Source organism: Strix uralensis, chromosome 18, assembly GCF_047716275.1.
Source record: "Strix uralensis isolate ZFMK-TIS-50842 chromosome 18, bStrUra1, whole genome shotgun sequence".
Classification (NCBI taxonomy): Eukaryota; Metazoa; Chordata; class Aves; order Strigiformes; family Strigidae; genus Strix; species Strix uralensis.
This window is the reverse complement of record NC_133989.1, coordinates 17,223,654-17,246,279: the sequence shown is the minus strand read 5'-3', so window position 1 is coordinate 17,246,279 and position 22,626 is coordinate 17,223,654. Positions and strand designations below refer to the sequence as shown.

The window sequence follows — 22,626 nt, the reverse complement described above, 5'->3', positions numbered from 1 at the left end:
GGATGGATACTTAAATATCAGTTGAGTAAAATAAAAAACGTTGGGACGCTTCATTAGAGTTCTAGGCAAGTTTGCCTGGAAAATCACTGAGTGTAGCTCTGTGCCATATGGCATGATTTATAGGATGCAAGTGTAACTAGGTCCAGGAGCTCCCTTCTTATTTTTAGCACATAGTCTATTTTTATTAATCAGTTTTCTTCATTTTAGGACACCTTTTTCTGGCTCCTACTAATCAGCTTTGTGAAGGGGGAGTGGTGTCTCAGCCTTTTTTGAAAACATCTCCTTATTGATTTAGGACCCATTTTGTAAGGCGAAACATTGTTAGTCCCATCTTTCAGAAACCTGTTTCTAACCTTTTTACGTTCTCCATTCCCAGTGTTTCTATTTGCTACACACCTAGACCACTTCAATACAATGATGTATTCAAAAACTGGTGGTCCCTTTCTGTCTCTCCTAGGTTGAGGAAAGGCAGCAGATAAGAGCATTAATAAAAGAGGTATAAGTGGTGTTCAACACAGATGAGATGTTTATCAAGCTGGCATCTTTGTAGGTCAGTGAAGAGCAGCGTCTAAGATTGCTTGCAGTTACTGTTTGTGTTTGGTTTCACTCATTTTGAAAACCTTTGCCGATATTGATGAAATGTCTGTATTAAGCTTTTGGCTTGTGCTCTGAGAAATGGAAGGTTGTGATCTATTGTATCAATGCTTGTGAAAATAGTAATTCTGAAGTGAGCCACAGTTTCAATTTGTCAATCAATTTGTCCCATGTTTCAGTGGTCTTTAGGCTACAGTTGAAGTTGTCTGCTTGTTGGAGGGTGGGGGGGAGTGACTGAAACAGAACATGTGAATATAGTTTTTTACTGTTATAAAACTGTATGGCTTCAAGTACAGTGCTTTTTAAATAGCATAACTGCGCTAAAAAAGTAGGGCCAGATTATATTCTGTCTTTGCCAATGTGATTGCTCACACTGTGTGAAGGATGTCAGAATCTTTTAAAGCTAGTACAGATGCATCTGCACTTTAGTTTTATATTAGTAGAGCTACCTTTGAAATAGATAAAATGGTTGAGATACAAGTATCAGTAAAGCATAATAGGACTACTATGTGACATAAATATCCCTTGGATTTTATAATTGAATGTGATGTACTGAGAGGGAAACCTTTTAATTTAGAAAACTTGATATATTTTGCTAAAGAAAGCTTGATTGCCTGCTGTTTACTGTTCTGATGATGTGTGCATGTATCTTGCGAAAGATTTCCATCTCCAAAGGCAATGTTTTTGCACCTTTCAGGATCTCTGCTTCTACTTTGTAATTGTTTGTCATTCTCCAGAAATCCATGTGAAAAATGTGTGGGAAGGGTTCAGATTTTATTGCAGTGTGATTCTTTAATGTATTTGCTTGTAGCTGGAAGAGGGGGATGGCTATTAACACACCTTTTTGTCTTAAAATATGTAGCTGATGTGTCTCTTAATTGAGGTAATCTTATTGAGATCCTTTAGGTTTCGTTTCTGTTGATGTGCACTTCTTGACTTTAAACAGTGTGAAGAGTGTCTGTGCTGGCAGCATGGCGTCTGTATGGGTTTACTGGAAGATAATGTACCTGAGAAATATACCTGCTATATTTGCCAAGATCCTCCAGGTACAGAAATTTAAGGTTACAGAACCTTCTTATATATGTAGTAACTTTATTAGTTTATATATATATTGCAAAGATTAAACTTTTTTTTTCTTCGCTGGCTATGTCTGTCATAAATAATTGAGTTCAGTTATAGATACAGAAAATTTAATTTGTGTGAAAGTATATGAGTCAATATTGTGGAATTACAACTGGACAGAAATGGAAATGAATGTTTTAACTGTGGTGACCATCTGTCACACACATTTTGCCAGTAATAAGGATTGTACTGTCTGGCTATGGAAAACAAATTTAGAAGCACTCAGGAAACTTAAGCAAAGACTCCCCATGGGCACATCTTATGGATGTGACTGCAGCTTTCCCCCAACAAGACCAGGCTTACACATTCTTTAAAATAAGTCAGCAAGAGGCTTACTGGTTCTCAACAGCCGTGGATCTTACCCATCTGACTGCATTACCGAAGATAACTTCTATTTGTTTTTATCTTGGGTAATGCATTCAGAGTTGATTAAGCAATGTGTTCTCTACTCCTAACTATATATTTTAAAATGTCTTAGTCCATCTTATGCAGCGGGTAAAATTACTTACGTGGATCTTTTTTGACTTCCTAGTCTATGAACTGTAAAGCCTTGCTGAGTGGGGAAACCGACAAGGTTGGGGCTTAAGTCCGTGTTCATAAATTATGAGAAAATGGGATCTGTTTGCCTAATCATGAGACTTTTTTTGGTTTATAGACATATTTGGATTGTTATCTCTGGGGTTTTTTTGGCTGTTTATAACTACCAACTTTTTTGTAGCTTAACTCATTGATTTGTGTAGTTCATATACTAATGTTGGTTGTACTCATAGCAAGGAGACATGCTATGCTTACATTTGGCTATGTAAGTAGTAAAATAGTTTAATTTTTTGTAGTAAAATAGTTCAACTTTTTTACAGTATCTTGCTTCCAGGATTTTAACCCTTTATTTTCAAGCTATTTTGCTTTGATTTGTGTTAATTTGAGTTAGTTGAGCTCTTGTAAGTTTAAATGCAAACTGAAGTTGTGTCATCACACTTGAACTATTTGTATTTGGTAAGAAACTTCATCAGAATACTTCTAGGTAAAAACTTATTACAACTAACTCTTTGCTTAATTAGTTTAATTGCTTCTTAACCATTGCTTTGAAGATCCTGAAACTTACATTTTATTTTTTTTTAACTTGGGCTTAATTTTTGCCTCTGTCTTTGAAAGGGAAAAATGTCTAATTTTTTGATGGCAAAAGTGACTTCTCAATTTCAGTGAATCTGCTGTTGGCTTGAAAGGAGCTAAATAGGTTTTCTGAATCTGCAAAGAAGTTGCTTTTAAAACCAGGCATAGCCGTTCAGCAAATTCTTATCTAGGAGCTTTCCACAGTTCAGTGTGGGGACTTGTAACAGCATGAAACATATTATTGGAAATAAAAGCAAGTTTAGTTTAATTATGCCTAAAAAAGTGTACCAACTGTCATTTTAGACAGTTTTTTGGGTCAAGTGGGATTTCTGAGAGATTTAACATTTACCCTTGCTTAAACATTATCAGGATGCTTAGGATGTGACAGATTCATTCAAGCCACAGAAAGTGTACATTGTTGGATATTTTCTTGTGTCTTCTCCTAAGCTTACACACCTAGAAAGGGAGCACCTTTTGTCTCCGAGTACACAGCTAAGTAGACAATGCCATGGAGGGGCTGCAGTTGGATAATCTCAGTGTTGTTCAGATGACCATAGAATTCTAAAATTCATGATTTTATTCTTGGGGACTGAACTTCATTTTCTGTCACAGATGGTAGCTTCCCTAACACAAAAATAAATGCAGGTATGTCAGGCATGTCTCCAAAGTGGTTCTGGCCATACCTAGAAGATCTCTTGCTTGATACAGCATATCCGCCCGAAAAGCTCAGCTGTTACAGCCTTGAAAATGCATTCTTCCTTGTGTTGGTTTTTGTTTGAGAGTTTTTGGAGGTTTTACCTCAAAACACGGATTATTGTCCTATATAGCCTGGTAGCTGTGGGTGCTTACAGGCACACTCATTTGCTTTTACTCTTTTACCCAGACAGAGCATTAGTATTGAATTTAAGTTTGAAAGTGCCCTTTATATCCATGGATATTCTTGTAGGGCATGATATAGAAACCATTTTGCTGCCATTCTATAACTACCATCCAAAAGCATAGAAATGAACAATCTGTTCTGCTCATTTCTCTCTATGGCTTCCAAAGAGTTGCTTTGTTTCATTGTGCCAAAGCCAGTAGCATGGGCAGCGATGCTACCTAATGTGTGTGTAGTCAAATCCCTTGTTCTTGGCTGCCTAGGAACTTTTTTCTTTAACTGCTTCTGAACTGCTGAAACTTCTAGTCAGTATTAACCTGCTTATATTGGAGACTTCTCTGTAAATGTTCTGTGTTCCAATATTATCTCTGATTTTGTAGGTTCACTGGCTGGACTGTATATAGGCCAGTGAATCATGCGGTGTTTCTCAGGGTGCTGAGCTGTCTTCTGAGAACATCTGTTGTAACAACACGTTTTGCAGGATGTGTGTGGGCTTTTGTTGGGTTTTTGGCTTGGATTTTTTTTGTTGTATTTTTGTTATTTAACAAGCATCTCGAGTTCCACTCTTTCCTGCTAATACCGTATTGTTTGGCTGCTTAAGTTACTTTTACTGATGTATTTATCACATTTAACGTAATTTCATTTCAGCTGTTCTGTCCTCTTAAGCTAGAATTAGCATTATTAATAGCCTGACTTAGGCAAGTTCTCCATCAGAACCTTATAATTGATTCTTTAAAATTTACTTTTCACTGACTGTGCTAATACATGTATAATGCTTAAAAATGAGACCTCTGGAGAAGGGAAGTTCACAGCCTTTTGCTGCATTTTTCTGTCTGCAGAGAGCTATATTCAAACTACAGCTTTAGTTATAACCATGGTTACTAGACAGTGTGATACCCTGCTAAAAATACACCTTGCTCTGTGCCTCAGCTGCAGTTACTTTTTGTGGATGTCCTTTGGTGGAATTTGGGGTCTGAATGCTTTTACAGTGGGGCAGAGGTTTTTGACTGAGGTTATCAACGTGCTTCCCACTTTACAGGTTCTTCATGTCTTCAGGGTTTTGTCTGCTGTTATAGAATCTTTATTGTTACTATTGATAAGAACAAATAAGCTGTTGCAAGACTTTGAGATAATCAGAATTACTACCAGTAATGTTGACATACCATAGTTAATGCTTCATTTTAACATACTCATTACTGTTGCTTTAGGTCAGAGGTCCAGCTTAAAGTACTGGTATGAGAAGGAGTGGTTAAGTAATGGTCACATGCATGGCTTAGCATTTTTGGAAGAAAATTATTCCCACCAGAATGCCAAGAAGATAGTAGCCACTCACCAACTTCTTGGCGATGTACAGAGAGTGATAGAAGTACTGCATGGACTGCAGCTGAAGATGAGCATATTACAGTAAGCAGTATTTAAGTATCAGTTGGCGTGTTCTCCATGTGAATTAGATTTCAAATAGTAGAAAAATAACCAGAATTTCAGACTTATTTTTTGCTGCTTTGTGGATATATAACAACATAGCTTGAATTGCTAATGTGATCTTGGGAAAGGACTTGGCTGCTTAAAAACTATTTAATTGTGTTGAGGAGTGTAAATTGACTATGTGTCTAGAAGGGTTGGGAAAGTGTGGAGGAAACAGGGAGAAAACGAGTAACAATAGCTTCTCCTAAAGCACCTAAATAGATTTAAGCAACAAGAGGAGGACAGGCAATATAACCTATGGCAGCATTCTTTTAACACTTGCTTTCTCCATTCCAGTAATTCTAAATCATTGCTTTTCCAGCAGAAAGCAAATCTTTGTTCAGCATAGTGTGTTGCTCTGTTGTACTGGGACCAGTTGCACCTTCAGCAACCTGTAGCAATTAATTTCTATGCAAAAATTATTATAGATATATGTGGAAAAAAATAACATATTCTGTAATCACTGTACAATTTTTTTTGCATCTTTTCCTGTTTAAAGTCATCCTTGGGTTCTTGATGATTGAAAAAAATCTTTCTAACGCAAATCCAGCAGTTCTAAATTGATTGAATTCCATGTTTATATTTTATTAGTTAATAAATATCACAGCAGCAGCTATTTGGAAAGCAAAGCTTTTAGTGTTTCTGGTGTTCTTTAGAACTTTTTCCCTAAATTTAATCAGTGGTGATGCAGTAGGGCCACTGGCAGCACTTGAAATGCTTTGACAGGGGAATAATGCTTAAAGCAAAAGAGTAGCAATTTTAACATAAGGTTTTACTTCTCCATTATTGTATCCTTTAGTCAGATCTGTAAGTAATCTCTCTCCTCTTTGGAGAGGGTAGAACATAAATATTGTGAGACCACTCCTTAGGCCTTTTCTTAAATAGCAAGACTCTAGATTGTAACTTTCCAATTATAAATTGAGACTTGCATAGTACTAAGGTGTGGAGCAGTGGGCAAGTATGTGATGCTTGTTACAGACTTTGTTCCTTTTCTCTCCCGTCTTGAAGTTGGTGTGATGACCTGCTTTAATTAAAGATGAGGTGTGGTCCTGTTAGGACCATCTTGTTAAAAGCTATAGCCCCTGTTTTCTTTATCACTACATAAATCAGAAAGTATTTTTTAAAATGCTGAATTAAAAGAATTATTATATTGTTGATGCAGATCTACCACCTAGGGGAGAGGAGATGATTTCACAGCTGCCTGAAATTATTAGAAGAGGGTTGCTGAGTATTTCAAGGAGGTAGCAAAGGATCAGAGGTGACATTGACAGCTTCGGTGCAATGGCAGGGAGAGCCAGCCTTCAGAAGGCAATAGGTAAAAGGTTGCTCAGGTATTAAGCGTTCAATCTTTCATCCTTATGTAGCTGGTGCATCATCTCTCAATTTACTGTCTCCTGTAAAGTTATCCCTTGCTTTTTGCTGAGCAAAATAGTGCCTTTAGGTGTAGCGTTATCAGTGGAGCTGGAGTAGAAAGCTTTGGTAAATGAACACTTGGCTTTCAATTTCTAGGCATGCCTTCGGGATGGCTCACCAAGGGTATCCTAGGCGTGTAGGCAGTGGAGGTAGAGGCGCTTGTATAAAGCGGTCTGAGCAAGTCCTTGGCCGTTGTACTAACTGTAGTTTTCTCACTGAAGAAACCTTAGCTACTGTAGAATGGATTAGAAAGCAGTTACTCTAGAAATAAAATGGTCATGTTTTGTTGAGTGGTTTGGTTAACAGCTGGAAAAGCTGGATCACCTTAATGGAGTAAGTCCATCTGCCTTTGTTTGCAAGGAAGCACAGAGTGGGGTTTTGGGGCAGACACCCTCCTTTCTGTGCAGCTGAATACAGGTGCTTTAGGGTCAGGATTTGTTCTGGCTGAATTGTTGCAGCCTGTAGCACATAAGCTGCCTACTCTTGAAAATAAGCAGAGTGATTCTGCTTTGCTCTCCTTTTTACTGCTGTTGTAATGTCTGACAGACTTGTGGAAGAACAGTATCAGTAACAATGCTCACTATAAATTTTTTGTTTGTTTGTTATATCCATGTAAGAATCTGATACCTATAGTTGTCCCTGCTGCTGGAATAAATAATGTATTAGTCAATTTGAAAACAGTTAAAACGATCATTTTTATAAGAATCAGGTGAGGGACTACAGCGTGTTGGTGTACCAGGCAGTAGAGTTTGCCCAGCATCTTGGGATTTAAAGGAAAGTTAGTTTTAAAGGCAATAATAAGTTCTACATCGCCACCCCCCCAAGTCCCTGATTGTTGTTGTTATAAAAGGGTTATAAAAGATCAATGGATTTTTTGAAGGTTTTTTTGGGAACTACAGGCTAAAGTTTGACACTGAGTGGTTTGAGGGGGTCTCTTTGTTTTACGGGTGTTTAAAATTGTTAAAATCTTAGTTTAGCTTCAGTGTACTTGACTTACCTTACTAAAAATATCCCAGTGAAAATGAGTTTATGCTGTTAATAAATTGAAAATATTGAAGCAAAATGCTTGATCCTTCAAGGGCAACATTGGCGAAAGGTTGTATTTACCTATTTGAAACTTACTCTTCAATTTTTTTCTTAATGCCAACACGTGGCTTATAGACCGTGTTATAGAAATGAAAATAGTGAACCTAACAGAACATTGTAGGAAGATACACAACTGAGGTCAGTGAAATGATATTATTTCAGAATATTTGGGTATTTTTTTACTGGTTATGATGACTAAAGCATGTAGTAGTTCAAATATTCTTACTTAATTTCTTTATGTAATAGGATAGTTTGCTCAGTCACTTTGACATTTAAATTCGGGTGTTTTACTTTTTTTATGTTTGAACAGAAATAAAGAACATCCTGACCTAAAGCTTTGGTGCCATCCATGGAAGCACATTACGGTTGATGAAAAAATTCATACAAAACACATCATTCACATTGAGGAAAACTGTTGCAAAGGGGAGACAACAAGTTATAGAACTTGGAATGGGACAGTTGAGAAACCCTCAGCCATTCCTTCTGTGGAGGAATCTTACATTACGAGTGAACACTGTTACCAGAAGCCTCGGGCCTACTACCCTGCAATAGAGCAGAGACTGGTTGTGGAAACAAGAGGTTCAGCCATGGATGATGGAGTGAATAGAATAAGGGAAAATGGGGACGATGCTCTGTCAGAGAGATTTGGCTGGAATCTGGACCGAGAAATATGCAAGATGGAAAATGAATCCAAACACAATTACTCTAAGGTATTTGTGTTAAATAATACTCTAAGGTATTTGTATTAAAATAACTTTCTCTGCATAAAGGTTTTGCCTGACAAAGTGCAAAACTTAACTCTTTTTTTAATAGTATTTAGTTTATTTGTGTTTAGTTTTTTCCTATACTGTTAAATTTAATTTGCCCATATGTATTAAAATGATAGGCATGATCAACTCCTGCATTTCAAATAATAATTTTAAAGTTTGAAGAGGGCTTTGGGACTTCAAATCATCTGCACAGTCTGGAACATGCATTATGGTCTACTGGCAGTTCATTGCTGCTTACCTTTGTGTGTTAAATGTAAAAATAAACACCAGCAATGGGATAGAGAGAGACCAGGGCAAGCATGTCTGACACTACCAAATACACTGGTACTCCAGCTTTTAGCTATTTCCATCTTGTTCCCATGTTTCTTTTTAATAGTTACACTAGCTAAATTAATTCCAGGTTCTTCAGGAGCATTTCACGGTGGGAAAAAGAAGTATCAGCTTGAACTGATGTTTAAGAATGATCACTGACTAGTCCTGTATCTTCTTTCTACTGGAGCACTCTAGTTTTATCTTTTCAACTCTTGGTTCTCATTTTCAGGTCTATGAGGCCTGCCTTTCTACATCCCAGTGCAAAAATTTTGCTTCAGTTAGTTCCAAGTCATATGAAATAAGGTCTGACAGATGTTAGAAAGCCTCTGGGAAATACTGACCTCCCTTTTTTACATTAAAAGGTTGTTTAGCTTTTATTTCATGCATATGTAAGCTGTAACTTATGTTTTTTAACTTCTCTAACAAATTGATTGAGATTGCTTTATGTTCCCAGAAATGCGTATATTTCAGTTCTCTGATCTTTTAGGAGCCTTTTTCTGAATCCTGTCATATTTCAGCAAAATGATGAAAAAAGTAGGGGAGTAGAACCAACACTGCTGACAGTGAAGTCAAGTTTTATAAGTGGTGGTGATGTGTTTTTCTAGATGCTTTGATGAAAGTTTTAGTAGAATTGAAATCAGATTCCTTCAGGAAAAAATCCCTTCTCACTGCAAAATCATTTGCTCTGTAGTTGATTACTGTCATGTTAAAAATAGCTTTAGTGTTCCCTAGGATGTACAGATTAAGTGCAGTATATTCCCCCCAGAATGTGTATATATGTTATCTTTCCATAACCAGAGGCTTGTGAAGTGCAAAGAATAGGTTTTAGCAAATCACCAACAAAAGTATGTCTATATTTAGATTGTCTTGCTGAAACTGCCTTAATATCTGTGTATGGTCCCTTCTCTGTGGGTCTCTATCCTCCACTAGTGTAAGAGTCGTTGAGCATTTCGCTTGGGTAACTGTAAGGACCCAGGCAGTCTGGCTCACCAGTTCTGTTTCACTGTAACAAATACTGATGTGTGTGTTTCTGCTAGGTAAGAGAGTCTGTCTCCAAGAAAGTCTCTCCAGAGGAAGCTATTGAAATGAAATTGCTGGAAAAAGACAAAGAAGGAGTTGTGAACTCACAGCTGCAGTGGCAGCTTAATCTTTTAGCTCACGTGGAATCTCTGCAAGATGAAGTCATACATAGAATGGATTTCATTGAGAAGGAGCTAGATGGTAGGTAATATTTTTCCATTTCAAAAAACTGTATTTAACTGAACTACCGGTTCAAAACATGTTAACTTGGATTTCACTTCTGCAGACCTACAAAGAGATCAGTATTGCTTTGTCAGATACACTGCATTTACTAATAGAAAATAGACATGCTGCTGATGTGGGGGGCAGATACTAAAACAGAGATCAAATGAAAACTGAGCAGACTTTTATAGAAAAAGTTCGTTAGATCACCTCTCAATACTTGCATCAGATGATGTAGTGGAATATCTTCCATGTCTTTTGCTTTCAGGTTTTTGTCGTTTTCCATACCTCTGTGTATTTGAACTTCCCAGTTCCTCAGGGCCTTGTGGGCTGTTTTAACCTGTTCTAGGTGGCCTCTTTGCACAAGACTCTCATCTTTTCCTGTCTCTTCCAAATTCTTTACTTAAATGTCTCTTGAAATTTGTTTTCCTAGTAATGGAAAACTTCTAAACCCTTCATGTGTTGCATTAAACAATCCAGGATAGTTCGTTTTCTTAACATCTTTAAGTCTGACCATTGGCTGTACAGTGGTTACAACAGAAGCTTTTCTTGCAAGGGTGTTGGGAATCTTAACCTTTGCCAAAGTAAGATCCTCTCTTTATCGTGCAGTAAGGTACTGAAAAGTTGAAGAACTTCAGGTAATGAAGATCAATCAGGTCTGTAATCATAATGCCTGTTTCATAAACGAAGAAACTCTGGTTCATTAAAGTCAGGCTTTTTGTATCTGCTGCTGAGCTGGAGGCTGCTCAGAGCATTGCTACTCTGATCAGGACTTCTCTTATTTCCAGTCTGGATGTGTCAGTGGTTGGGTGATGCCCACAAGTTGTCCAGCACATACTGCCCTTAGGTTAAACTGGCCTATTGATCAGTCAGTGGCAGTGGCTCTGCTGCTTCTCTTGGCAGGTGTAGTGTATCTGCAAGGCTTCAGTCTCCTTCTGTGATACTGTCCTGACCCGGAACTCATTGTAGTTCAATCTGACACCTTTCTTGTGGTCGTATTGCATTGTCACCCCAGTTGTTGTCTTTTGGTCAATAGTACTTCTGGTTCTTGTTTCCTGCTGAGAAGTTTAGAGCAGGAGTTCATTTTCGTTGTGCAGTGGTCTGCTGGTGGTGCTGTTAGACTTCATCCCTGTTTTCTGTTACCCAGTTCTTTGTCTTGGCCAGTTGTATTCTGTATTGACAACAAACTTCTTTCGTTAGCATAGTCCCATCCTTTTAGGATTTTCAACTGCATCTAGTGCTGATCTTAAAGATATTCTGACAGTATAAACTTCCTGTACTGCAGTGTCCTTGCTCTGGAATTGATACAGATAGAGGAAGCTTAGCACCAGGTTTCACAATATCTAGTCCTGAGTTTTCCTTCCCTGCTTTCTCTTAGGAACATTTGCTTTTCTTCTCTCCTTCCCCCTGCCAATTATTTTGTCGTGTTTCAAAAGCTATCTGCAAAGATTGGTGTGAGGAGCCTGGTTTTCTGATTTCTCAAATACCATGTGTTAAAAATACTGCCCACCGTGCTCTCAAGATTCACAAAAGACTTAAAGATTTCCTGTTTTGAAACTTAGGTGATCTGTTTGCTCAGAACTGGATGGTGACAGCTTTGTTTTTCTTCACAGTTTTGGAGAGTTGGCTGGATTATACAGGAGAGCTGGAACCACCAGAACCCCTAGCTCGACTCCCACAACTCAAACATTGTATAAAGCAGCTTATAACGGACCTAGGCAAAGTGCAACAGATTGCACTGTGCTGCTCAACGTGAGACTAGAAGATGTTGGAGACTGTTATTGAGTGCAAAGTTGGAGCATCTGATGTGAACAGCTCTGTATATTTAAATGAAATTAGCATGCTGGTTGCATGTGATGCAGATTGACTTCAGGGATTTGTGAAGAAGCACTGTTCAAAGAACAGCAAAAAGGTTATTTTATCATCATAATTTCGGGTTTATTAGACAATTATAACAATATGGAAGGGGTCATACTGTTGTCTTCAGAGGTTGGGTGTTGATTGATAAATTACACTTAAATTTTCACTCCATACAAGTTGCTCATTGAAATGGTAGACTTTTTCATAATTAAATTGACTAAAAATTGTGCCACTGAAGAACAGAGTTCTAAGAGCCAAAAATGTTTAGTTGACAGAGGTTGTAAATAAGTTTGTATAGTTTAAGTGACTTGTGTCATGTTTTATTCCTTCTGGTTTATGCATAATAGCACACAGTATTTAATCATTAGGAAATGTTATAACAGTTTTCAGAATTAGTAAGTATGAATGTCCAGCTCTTAACTATAAAGTGTTATGTGGAGGTTTGCAAGTAACAGTGGCCTAAACCCCACTTCTATTATGTTAAATAATGTAGCAGAAGGTCACAGGTGGATTGCACTTATTTTCAGAATAAATGATTGTTTTCCATATTTATCCTGTCACTATCACATGACTTGGTACTGGGGAAACCCATTAACGTTGTGTTTATGTGCATTCTTGAGCTCTTAAAAATGGCCATAGTGTGCCTCCTGAAGCAGTGCTAGTGGGACACCCTTGTTGTGGCAGTAGGAGATACCGCCATGAGCAGACGGGGGATGCGCTCGGAGTTCCAGACTTCAGCAAGGTCTGTAACGGACGTTACGTAGTTTTCTACCCATTTGTTAATAATTGTCATTCCGGTTATATTTTGAAATGCAGACTTTTTTCAGTACTATGAACATGTTCATTGTAAAGACTTACTCTATGAATGTGTGGTTTTGGGAATCAGTTTATTTTATATTTGTGTAAATAAAGCCTCAAGATCTATGCATGAGGTGCTGTCCTTGCGGACGGTGAGTGGGTTATTATCTTAAATGGTGTATGTTCACAGAGTCCCTTTTTATACCTTAAGTTTTAATTTTCCGGTTTGTATTACTTCGTGAGGGAGAGGTGAAAATGCTGCTTGTGTTCAAGTCACATTATACAGTACCTTTTGAAACATTGGTGTATTGTAAGCATTTGAGACATTAAAAGTCTTTCAGCTGCAGATCATAACTCCATAAATAACGGTTGTGACTTTAGTTTTCCTTCCCAAATGTTGCTGAGTTCACTGTGGAAAATGGTGTTTTTGCAGTGAGAGGGTGTCCTTGAAAAGCGAGATTGGTTACCTTGATTTTATTGGGGGTGATGGTGCCACCAAAGGGTAAAATTCAAGCACAGTTGTAATTGAAAGGCCCATAGCTGTACAAATTATTAATTTTGGATATGAATCTGTAATGTTTGTATACTGCAAAGAATAATGTAAGCTTGAAATATCCAATATTATTGCAGGAGTTAACGGTATCTACACAGTGAATGTTCTGTTTCCTTCAGAAAACAAACTAATTAGGCTACTCTAGGTAGTAACTAAGGCTTTTGTGCCAAGACTCATTTCAGGGAATGATTCGTCTCACAGTTTTGTAGTACAAGTTGGTGAATGCAACATATGTACAGCAGAAAAATAAACTTATTTTTCTGTAACACACTTGGAATAAAGCTTACGTGATATTTAAGAATCACTTTGCTCTCTGAAGATGAGGGCAGTGCTTACACCTTGTCTCATCCTGTTAATGACAGCTGAATTCAGGTGTAGCTCCAGGACAGGGCGCAGTAACCAGACAACCAGAACAGCATCAGAAGGAGTGTGCCAGACAACTGTGAAGGTTTTGGGGTTTTTTCAGGTGAGATGGACCAGAAAGGTGTTCCCTGGTTGAAATCTGTACAGCAAGCACTCTGACCAGGCGTCTTGAGAAGAACATAGCTGCGTGTTAACAAGTCAGCTGCGCTTACTGTTTGAAAGCAGTTCAATCCCTGAGCAGACTTTTCACTCCAGAGTTCAAATTCTCCTTCCCAAGCAATTGCTTTTTGTGTGTTCGTTGTACGTTTTTACTTTGCCAGTTTATTTTTGCTCAGGACAGTACTTAAGAATTGGAAGAAAAGGTGATTCTGATGGGTAAATCAAATGGCAAATACATGTTTTCCTTTAGTAAAGCTAGAGAAGCCCTTGCAGATAAAGACTGAAAATATTTATTTGAAATAGAGTAGCATTTCTCATGTTCATGAAAGATTCTTTATTGTGCTCTGCCTGGATTCATTTTTGTCCCTGTTTTTGCAAGTTTCCACATTGTTATTTCGTAGTCTGGACCAACTGTTCAGTCTGGAAGGTCACTTTTTTATTTCTTTAAATCACTGGTAAGTGAATGCAACATGGAGCCTTGATGAAATGAGCAAACATTGCACTGTGGATACATAAGTATATTTGTCTTTGTTTATGCACTATTAGATCCGAGGGCGCTGTATATAGAGTTTTGCTTTGGAGCAATATTTGCAAAACTTGAAAACTTCTGTATCTTGGTGTTTGGAATAAATAAATAAATAAATAGGTTTTTGTTGGTTAAGTCTTAGTAAAGTCTTTGTTTCAATTGATCATTATTCAATAAAATAATTTTGGACTTTTTTTTCAGATAGCATTAAAATGCAGGTACCATAGTTTGACAGGAATATGGATCTTAACTGTTCCTAAAGTATGGAAACTATTGTTTTCCAGATCTGTCTCATATAAATATTTTTAATAGATAAACTGTTATGTGTTGGTTTATGTTGGATATTGTTTTAGTGAGGAGCTTGTACGCTTTATTCCCAAATCCTAATATATTAGGACCTGGTATATGTAATCTGACCCTTATTTTTGTTCCTGTTTTGATGAACAGCCTACCAGGGCAGCTGCTGCTGAGCACGGGGCAGTGTTGATGAGAGAGGGGCAGCTGGCTCATCCCTCTGATGATTCATTTCACAAAAGATGAGCATTGTGAGTAGGAAGCTGCTCTAACCAGAAGAGCTGGGAAACCAGTGTGAAGCCAGGGTGCTCGTTCCAGGAGTGCTGAGACCTGAAGGTGTAGCTTCCCTGAACGGTTCCTAAGACCAGGTGAATTAGGACAAGTGCTGTCAGCTGTACAGTGCAAACCATGTGGAGAAAATACCTAACTTCTGTACAGTTATCAGGTGGAAATGTGTTTTGTCTGTGTAGCAGTGGGCTAGAGGATGAGTTTCAGGCAGGTTGGGGAGGGTTGTGCTGGAAGGGAACACCAGCATGGGTGCTGCGCCTGTGACATTCTCCTGGAAGCTGTTGTCATGCTTCTGGGCAGCAGCAGCAAGCTTGGTGTAGAAGCTGCATGTTTATTGTGTGAAGGGAGTACTGCTTTAGCCTTCATGCAAAGGAGGGAGCTTTTAATGTATTTGAACAATCCTTAAAGAGAAAACGCATAGGCATGGGAAGCGGAGAAGCTGGGAAGTGCTGGAGGGGAAAGTACCTGGCACAGGGTGTGCCTGAAGGCAGGGGCAGGCATCAGTGTGCCTTCACATGCATTTCTGGTTCCATCTCTTCTTCTCACAATTGCCCCAGTAGGAGGAAAACCAGTTTATTCCTTTTTCCTAACAAATTTGCCTTCCTGATTTCATCCTCAAAACAAGATTCCTGTAAAACTCTGGATTTTAAGGCCAGATGGTGCATCACTCTGCTAGAGCCTGGCTTGTGAGGCCTGGAGAAAATTCTGCCACTGATGGCAGATCCAGGCACGTGTTTCATGGTTCAGTCAAATCATGTAGGCTTTGCTGATCGCTTAAATGGCAAAATCAGGTTTTGAAGATGTGGTCTGAATTTGAAATAACTTACTGAAATGCGTGCTGTGACTAACCATGTCTCTGGAAATGTGTGCCCTCTGATCTGAGCTTGTCCAAGTTCCTGTTTTGCTTGCTTGATCTTAAGATTTTTGTAGAGGCAGACTCTCACATCAGGTGGCAGTTGCGAAGTCATCTGTCAGCCTTCATCGGGGTACATTCACCTTGAAGTTCCTCAGCCTAAGGAATCTGACACAACTGTTTTAATGTTCTTACTGTTATTTGACCAAAATACCATCTCTAATTACACGATCTACTGTTGATCATTGTCCAGGCCGTGGATCTCGGTCGTGCTCTGTTTGATGCTAGAGCAGCATCCGTGCTGCTGCAGCATCAGATTGCGAAAGCGTTCGTGACTGGTACTCGGTCTGGTTTTTCCAATGGCTTTGAGCACATCAAGCTATTACAGTTGTTTTAGAAGAGTATTTCATATCCTCATACTAATCCTTCAGTATTTGCATAGCAACTCTCTTGTGAAGGGGAAAACCTGCATACAGCTCTTGTCTGGTTAATACCTGCCAGAGCTAACCAAAAAAAACCAAAAATGTTCAAATAGGTACATAGTTAAAAACAGAAAATACCACACTTTTTTCCTATTGGAACATACATGCAGACAGCAAAACTGAGAACAACACAACAGAAAAGCTGGAATTCCTCATGTTCTGCCTGCAGGGTGTTTGTTACTGCTGGTGGTGCTCATGGGCCATCAGGGTGTTTTGTCAGTAAAGGCTGAATGATGCCACAGAGTCGAGTTGGTTAACACTCCACACCAAGTTTTTAAGGACAGTGTGCCCTGTTTCCCATTGTTTAGGGATGTTGGGGTGCATTGGGCTCAGGAGGAGTTGTGTGTACCTCCTGAGCTCTCAGGCTGGTGGTTTTAAGTTATGCAGATTGAGTACATACACTGTTGCAAGGGACGCAGAGGGAGGGACCTACTGGTGAAGTGGTGGGTTCCGTACCCTGCTGTGTCAGTTGGAGTGTGGTTTGCTGAACACCACACTGGATCTAGACTCCCAAAATGGCGGTGTGCTCCAAATCGAGGTCCAAAGCTACTGGAGATACTTGGGCTATTTCAAATACTTTCAGAAGTGCCTTTGATCCTGGCACATGCTTGGTAGCTGCTCTTGTGAAGGAGATGCTCAAACAGTTTGGTTTCAGGTGGGTGAGGGGGCAGAGCTTGTAGGGCAAGGTTGCACATCTGGAAGTCACCAAGTACTTGCCACTTCCTCTGCAGTCGGTGACAGAGCTCTCAGAGGATGTCAGTGCTGGCTGCAGTGTGGCTGACCTGGCCCGGGTAGCCACAGCTCCGCAAGCTCAGTGTGCCCTCAGCCCCCAGCCAAGAAGCTCCTCTTCTCGTGAGTGTCCTGGGCACTTGGAGCACCCCTGGTGAGGACAGGCAGCAGCTCCTGTCCCTGCCGGCTCTCCATGGCTGCCCACCCCTGGCTGGCAGAGGCAGCAGGCAGGTCCCGTTCTGCTCTGGCAGCCGTGGGCCTCCTCAGGGCTTGTTCTGTCCCTTCACAGGCCTGCGCTGCCTGGGGCAGCAGCTCTGCAGCCCCTGCCTCTCCCCTCTGCCCTCCCCTCTCTGGGGTGAGAGCCGCTGCTGGGAGGAGGTGGCAGGACCTGCTCTCTGCTTCTGCCAGCTGTTAAAATCCTGGTTTGGCATCTGGCTTTGTGCCTGTGACGTTAACTGGGGCTGCAGTGTTTGTAACAGTGGGAGGCAGGCAGTGGGGGTGACAGCACCCCAGGCCCCTGGGCTCCCCCTGCAGCAGCCTCTCCTCTGGGGAAGATGTTTCCCAGCATCAGTGAAGTGTGCCCAGAAAAAAGGAGCTGTTGGGGCTGGGAAGGAGAAGGGCTCGGAGGCTGCTGGCCTCTGGGAAGGATTGAAATAGGCTTTCCAACCAGGCATTTTCCATCTTGCCAGTCACTAGGAGGAGCAGTTTCTTGACTGTGACTGCCCTCCAGTCTGAGGTAGAACCATCACTGGTGTGAAAGCATTGAACACCCCGCATCCAGGTTGGAGGTGGAGGAAGGAGGCCCAAGAGCTGGCTTTTGTTCACATAGTGTGGGTTAATGGCAAAAATAAAGCAAGCAAAACCGTCTGAGCTGTCTTGGTGGCCCCAGGGGTGACAGCAGTGGTGTAAGCTGACTGCAGGGCAAGGTCAAGGCTGAGGGATAAACCCAGACCTGTGTCTTGTGCTGAAAGGACACCTGGGCTCGATGCTGATGGCTGAGCAAGTGTGTAAAGCTCTGGGCTGCTGTGTGAAAGGAAATGAGAAAGTGACGGTGGGTTTGCAAGAGCAAGCTTGTCAGACATGAAAATGAAGAGATCTGAGCTTATCAGAGGCAGGAAACCTGCAGATAAGGGGGGTCCTGCTGCACCAGCCTCTGGGCCCAGAGGGAAGGAAGGAAGCGATGTCACCATGCAGCAAAATTGCTTCTGCACCAGTCCTCACTGCAGAGAAGAGCTTCGGGTGCTTTCCCTAGGCCCTGCTTTGCTGAGGGAGGGCTGTTGACAGCAAAGGCTCAGTCGTGTTGCTGCTCTGAGGCATTTCTGCTGCCTTTAAGGCCCCCTTTAGCCCAGAGATGTGGCTTAGATCAGGTTGGACAGGAATATTGCTGTTCTGCATTTTTAGATCATCTTGTCCTGGCAGGGACCAATTTCTTTCCTTGTTGCTCCTAGAATTGCAGTTGTGATGTTAAACATGTTTGAACCTCCAAGGCTCATTAATTTGCCCCAAGTGAGTTGGCTGAGGACCAGAACTGATCTGTTGGCTCATCCCAGGTTGGGGAAAGCTAGTGGCAGGGCTGGGGGTGCTGGAGGAGGAGCAAAACCCCCCAGGCTGTGGTGAGTGGAATCCTGCCCCGCGGTTGCAGCTGGCAGTTCATGATTCATTCACAAACCCTCGGCGGTGAACAAGATGCCCTTTAATTAATATATTGTACATGGTTATTCTGCGTGTCCAGTAGGATCCTGGTTTATGGACCTTAAACTCAGTACGTATGTTAAAAGGCTTAAAAATCAGCTACTGTGGCTGTGGGCTGTGGCTGCTGCTCACAGGCACTGTCCTGCACCGACACCCCACTGCAAAAAAGTTTTCGAATGAACTTGCTGGGTCTGAGGGGGTTGGGCTGTTCCCCCACCCGGGCCAGGCTCGTTGGGTGTTTGCATCCCTTTCCGTGCTGCCGTGGGAGCGCAGATGGGGCAGGGCCCTGCTGCAGCCTCGGAGGCAGAGGGGGCTGCTCTGCCCAGCCTCTGCTTCTCCTCCCACGGGTGTTGGGTGATGCTCGGGGTGCTCCAACATCCCCTCCCCACGCGCTGGGCTTTGGGCAGCCTCTTCCTCGGGCGTTGGCGCCAGCCCCTCCCTCTCAGCTGTCCCGTGTCCAGGCCAACAGCCCCAAGGCACCCACCTCCCCCAGCACCAACAATCGGAGCTGAAACCAGGCGAACGCTGTCCCGAGGGCCGGGTCTCTGCCCCGGGGCTGTGGCCAAGGGGGGGCCCTGCGCTCAGCTGCTCTTTGCCCCCTTCCTCGTGGGGCGCTGCTCGGGGGTGGCTGCCTCTGTCAGCAGGAGGTAGGAGCTGACGGCTTCCCGCAGGCCCGGGCTGATGGGAGAGTCTTCTGCTGCGGATGCGGCCTCCGAGAGCAGGAGGGAGCTGTGCGAGGGTGGGCGGAGCAGTCAGGGGGCAGCCCCCAACCCCCCCCAGTGTCTGGTGGGGGCAGCCCTCCCCTTCCCCGCTGTCACTACCTGTCAATCTTGTCCCAGTTGAGTGATGGCTTATTCATGGCAACGGGCAGGGCAGGGACCGGGGTCCCCCTTCCCCCTTGTGTGGAGCAGGGCTCCCTGAGGAGGCAGCACAGCCCCTCTCCGAACTCTGGGCAGGGAGGAGGCAGCGTTGGCAGGGTCCCCCCCACCTGCACCCCAGCCCTGGGGGCACCTGGGCAGGTGGGGGACTGGCTGCCACCTTCCCCCCTCCCTCCCTGCAGGGTGCAGGGCCTCCCCCACAGAGCTTGGGGGGCTGGCGTGGCATTACCAGAGTAGTGGTCCACCAGGTCGTGCAGGCTGGGGAAGGTGAGGCGGGGGGAGATGTAGAGCCAGCCGTTCTCCAGGCGGTGGATGCGGTAGTGTGTCACCGAGTCCCAGGAGCCGCGCTCACTGCGCCGCACCGACAGCGAGTAGCAGCCTGCCGGGGCGAGGGGCACGCGGCGAGGCTGCCGTGGGCACCCAGCCCCCTGCCCTGCCTTCTCCCGCACTGGGGTGGGCAGCAGCACCCTCCCCCGCCATGGGGCATCCTTGTGCCAGCCCCAGGCCCTGAGCCCTTTCAAGGGGGGAGGGCTGGGACAGGGGCCAACCTGGGGTAGCTGCCTGCCGTGTCCCTCAGCAGCAGCTGCTGCACCTCATTCCCACATCTGCCCTTGCAGGGGTTGTGCAGGGACGGGCCCCCCACAGCCCCCTCCGTGCCCTGGCAGCTGTGGGACAGTGATGGGCTGTGCCAGTGCATCAGCTGCGTGCGCTGGGGCACCCAGCAGGGTCCCCGGGTACCTCGTGAGGGGCCCCATTTCACTTCTGAGCCTTTTCACTTCTCTGCTTAACCAAAAGCTGCAGGAAGCCTGCTTGTGGTTTTTTGAGGCCCCATGGCAGAGGCAGAGGCTCAGCACGAAGCGGGGAGCAGCAGCACCAGGTAACTGCTCCGCGGGGCAGGTAGTTGCCACCAGGTGAGAGCGATGGAGCATCAGCCCCGCTGGGACCCCACTTGGGCCCTCACCACCCCTGTGGGAAGAGCTGGGAGGGAGTACAGGAGGGCTCTCACCTCGCCTGGTCTGGCTCTCCCGTATCAGGAAGGACCCGCTGTGGTTGCCCGGCCGGAGCAGCAGCTCCTCTGCCTTCTGCCTGCTGACGCCCTCGTAGAGCCACCTGCGCAGGCAGCAGCAGAGCCTTACGCCGCTGCGCCCGGACACCCACCACCCCAGGGCCCGTCCTGCCCCAGCAGTGCTGGTCCTGGGGCTGCCCTGGCACGCCATGGCGCCTCCCTGAGCCCGGGGAGAGAAACGGGGCACGGTGTCCCAGCATGGGGGCACGGTTGGGCCGTGTGCCCCGGGGCCCGCTCTGGGACAGACCCTTCCTGGCATTTACCTGTGCCTGACTTTGGCCACGCAGCTGCTGGGGACGTGGCACTCCTTGCCAGACACCTCGGACGCCACCAGCCACCACTCCCCGTCCCTGCGGGGAATGGGGACGAGCCACCCTGAGGGGCTGAGGCTGCTGGGCACAGGGAGGGGACCCCCGGATGGGACCCCCAGGATGGGTGCCACCACCACCCAACCCTGCGGGCTGCACCCTGGTTGGGAGCCCCTGCTCGGTGCAGGGACTTACTCAGAGAGGATGCGGAGCTGCTCCCCCATCGTCAGGACAGTGGCTGCCCCTGTGCCAGAGGGGAAGTCGCAGAGGGCCAGGAAGCCGCTGGGGGCTGCGGGGAAGGTGAGGGGCCTCAGAACTGGCCTGGCACCACCCAGCCCCAGCTGGGGTGGGAGGACGGTGCACACTAGGGGCGCTGACCAGGCTGGCAGCTGCCAGGTGCTTACCTGCCTGCGGGGGCTGCGGGGTGCCAGCAACCCCTGGCGGGACGCGAAGCGGCTTCTGGCGGCTGGGCAGGCTCCCCATCGCTCGGGGTCAGCGCACGCCCTGGCCCTTGGCTGCTGCCGCTGGGAAGGGAGGAGAGGGGTCGGCGCCCTGCGGAGCCACGAGCCCCGCGGCACGGCTGCGTGGGGATGGGATGCCAGCACGGCGGCTCCCCAGAGGGAGCTAGGCTGGGGCTGAGCCTGACGGGCAGCTCCCCTGGGAGCCCTTCAAGGAAACCACCTCTCCTGCCCTGGAGGGTGTCCGGGGACCCGTGGGCACAGCTGGGGTGAGCTGGGGGCCCTCCCAGGACAGGGCAGCCACAGCCCCAGGGTGGGCAGCACCCTCTGAGTGCTGCTGTCCTGCCCCAGCCCAGTGTCCCCTGGTGTGGGGGGCTCCCTGTGCCAACCCGCCAGTCCCCGTGGGGAGCGCAGGGGCTGTGGGGACACCCCTCCACGTGTTTTGGTTCCTCAGCCATGGAGAGGCGAAGCCAAAGCTGTGTGTCACCCAGCCTCCCCCCCCCACCCCTGCCCTGCTGCTGCCCTCAGCAGGGAGCACCCCCCCCCGCCCCTTACCTGCCTCTCGCTGCTCTCTTCATCACGCCGGAGCCATCGGGGCTGGACTCTGCCCCGTGGGGGAGACGGTGGGTCCTCAGGGCACCCAGGTTGCAGAGGGGCTCCGTGGCACAGTGCTGGGCAACCCACGCCCTTGCAAGACCCCTTTAGTTTGGCCTTGTCCCGCTGCTCTAGGGTGGGTATTTTCGGGTGCTGGAGCCAGGGCTGCTCCTGGCAGTGCTGCCGGCGAGGGCTGTGAGGCACCAGGGCTGCTGCTGCTGTTTCCTGTGACGTGCGCCTGTACCCGAGCGGGGTTTCTCGTTGTCACTCAGCCAACAGGTCGCTCAGCTGTGCCCTGCAGGGGCTCTCGGAATGGGGCACAAGGGCTAAGAAAAAAATCCCTGAGGTCACTCTGGGCACCGCAGGGGACCTGGGTGTGTGTGTGAGAGGGAGGGATGGGCACACGGGAGTGGGAGCAGCACTGACGCCAGGCCTTGGGGTTGAGGCTGGCCCCAGCCATGCTGCCCTACGCTGGGGCTCCCAGGGCGCCTCCTCGGCTCCACAGCTCCTGCTGCCCAGAGCTGCTCACACCAGGGCCACGTGCTGCCCTTGGGTGCGCTGGGTGGGATCTCCACGGCCCCGGCGCCGGGACTTGCCCCGCAGCAGCACCGCCAACCCCCGCAGTGTGTGAGCGCAGCCCCAGCTCCAGCTTCATCTATGTGCCATTCTCAGTCCCAGCCCCATCCAGCAGCAGCCACCAGCACCCCCCACCCTTCGCGGGGGTCAGGACACGGA

General features: G+C 45.3%; 2 protein-coding genes across 14 annotated transcripts in view; one reads left to right on the top strand and one right to left on the bottom strand.

Annotated features, from left to right (window-relative positions):
- PHF20 (PHD finger protein 20) overlaps positions 1–14,384 on the top strand; it is a 74,690-nt gene extending 60,306 nt beyond the window's left edge. For all 11 annotated transcript variants that reach the window (XM_074888366.1, XM_074888365.1, XM_074888373.1 and 8 more), the window contains 5 exons: positions 1,541–1,640; positions 4,912–5,107; positions 7,977–8,376; positions 9,786–9,969; positions 11,604–14,384. In XM_074888366.1, coding sequence (XP_074744467.1) covers positions 1,541–1,640; positions 4,912–5,107; positions 7,977–8,376; positions 9,786–9,969; positions 11,604–11,746 — 1,023 coding nt within the window. In that variant the 3' untranslated portion in view covers positions 11,747–14,384. The remainder of the gene's footprint in view (positions 1–1,540; positions 1,641–4,911; positions 5,108–7,976; positions 8,377–9,785; positions 9,970–11,603) is intronic.
- A 4,184-nt stretch (positions 14,385–18,568) lies between these two features.
- On the bottom strand, positions 18,569–22,404 carry SLA2 (Src like adaptor 2). 3 transcript variants are annotated; one of them, XM_074888377.1, is made up of 8 exons: positions 21,853–22,399; positions 21,244–21,363; positions 21,035–21,128; positions 20,795–20,881; positions 20,472–20,575; positions 19,695–19,844; positions 19,409–19,535; positions 18,569–19,316 (listed from the first exon to the last, which is right to left on the bottom strand). In XM_074888377.1, exons 2-8 carry the CDS (start codon positions 21,320–21,322, stop codon positions 19,169–19,171), a joined length of 789 nt encoding a protein of 262 aa, XP_074744478.1. In that variant the 5' UTR covers positions 21,323–21,363; positions 21,853–22,399; the 3' UTR covers positions 18,569–19,168. The 3 variants fall into 3 exon arrangements, with proteins under 3 accessions (XP_074744478.1, XP_074744476.1, XP_074744477.1); XM_074888375.1 differs by having other exon boundaries at positions 19,409–19,844; positions 21,853–22,404; XM_074888376.1 differs by lacking the exon at positions 21,853–22,399 and having other exon boundaries at positions 19,409–19,844; positions 21,244–21,813.
- Between the last annotated feature and the right edge of the window lie 222 nt (positions 22,405–22,626).

Excerpts from the sequence above, each read along its gene's own strand:
- SLA2 (XM_074888375.1), bottom strand. The coding sequence starts at position 21,322 with ATGGGGAGCCTGCCCAGCCGCCAGAAGCCGCTTCGCGTCCCGCCAGGG. Across the intron at positions 21,129-21,243 it reads CCCGCAGCCCCCGCAGGCAG|CCCCCAGCGGCTTCCTGGCC; the intron begins GTAAGCACCTGG and ends CCTTCCCCGCAG. Across the intron at positions 20,576-20,794 it reads GTGGCCAAAGTCAGGCACAG|GTGGCTCTACGAGGGCGTCA; the intron begins GTAAATGCCAGG and ends CTGCCTGCGCAG.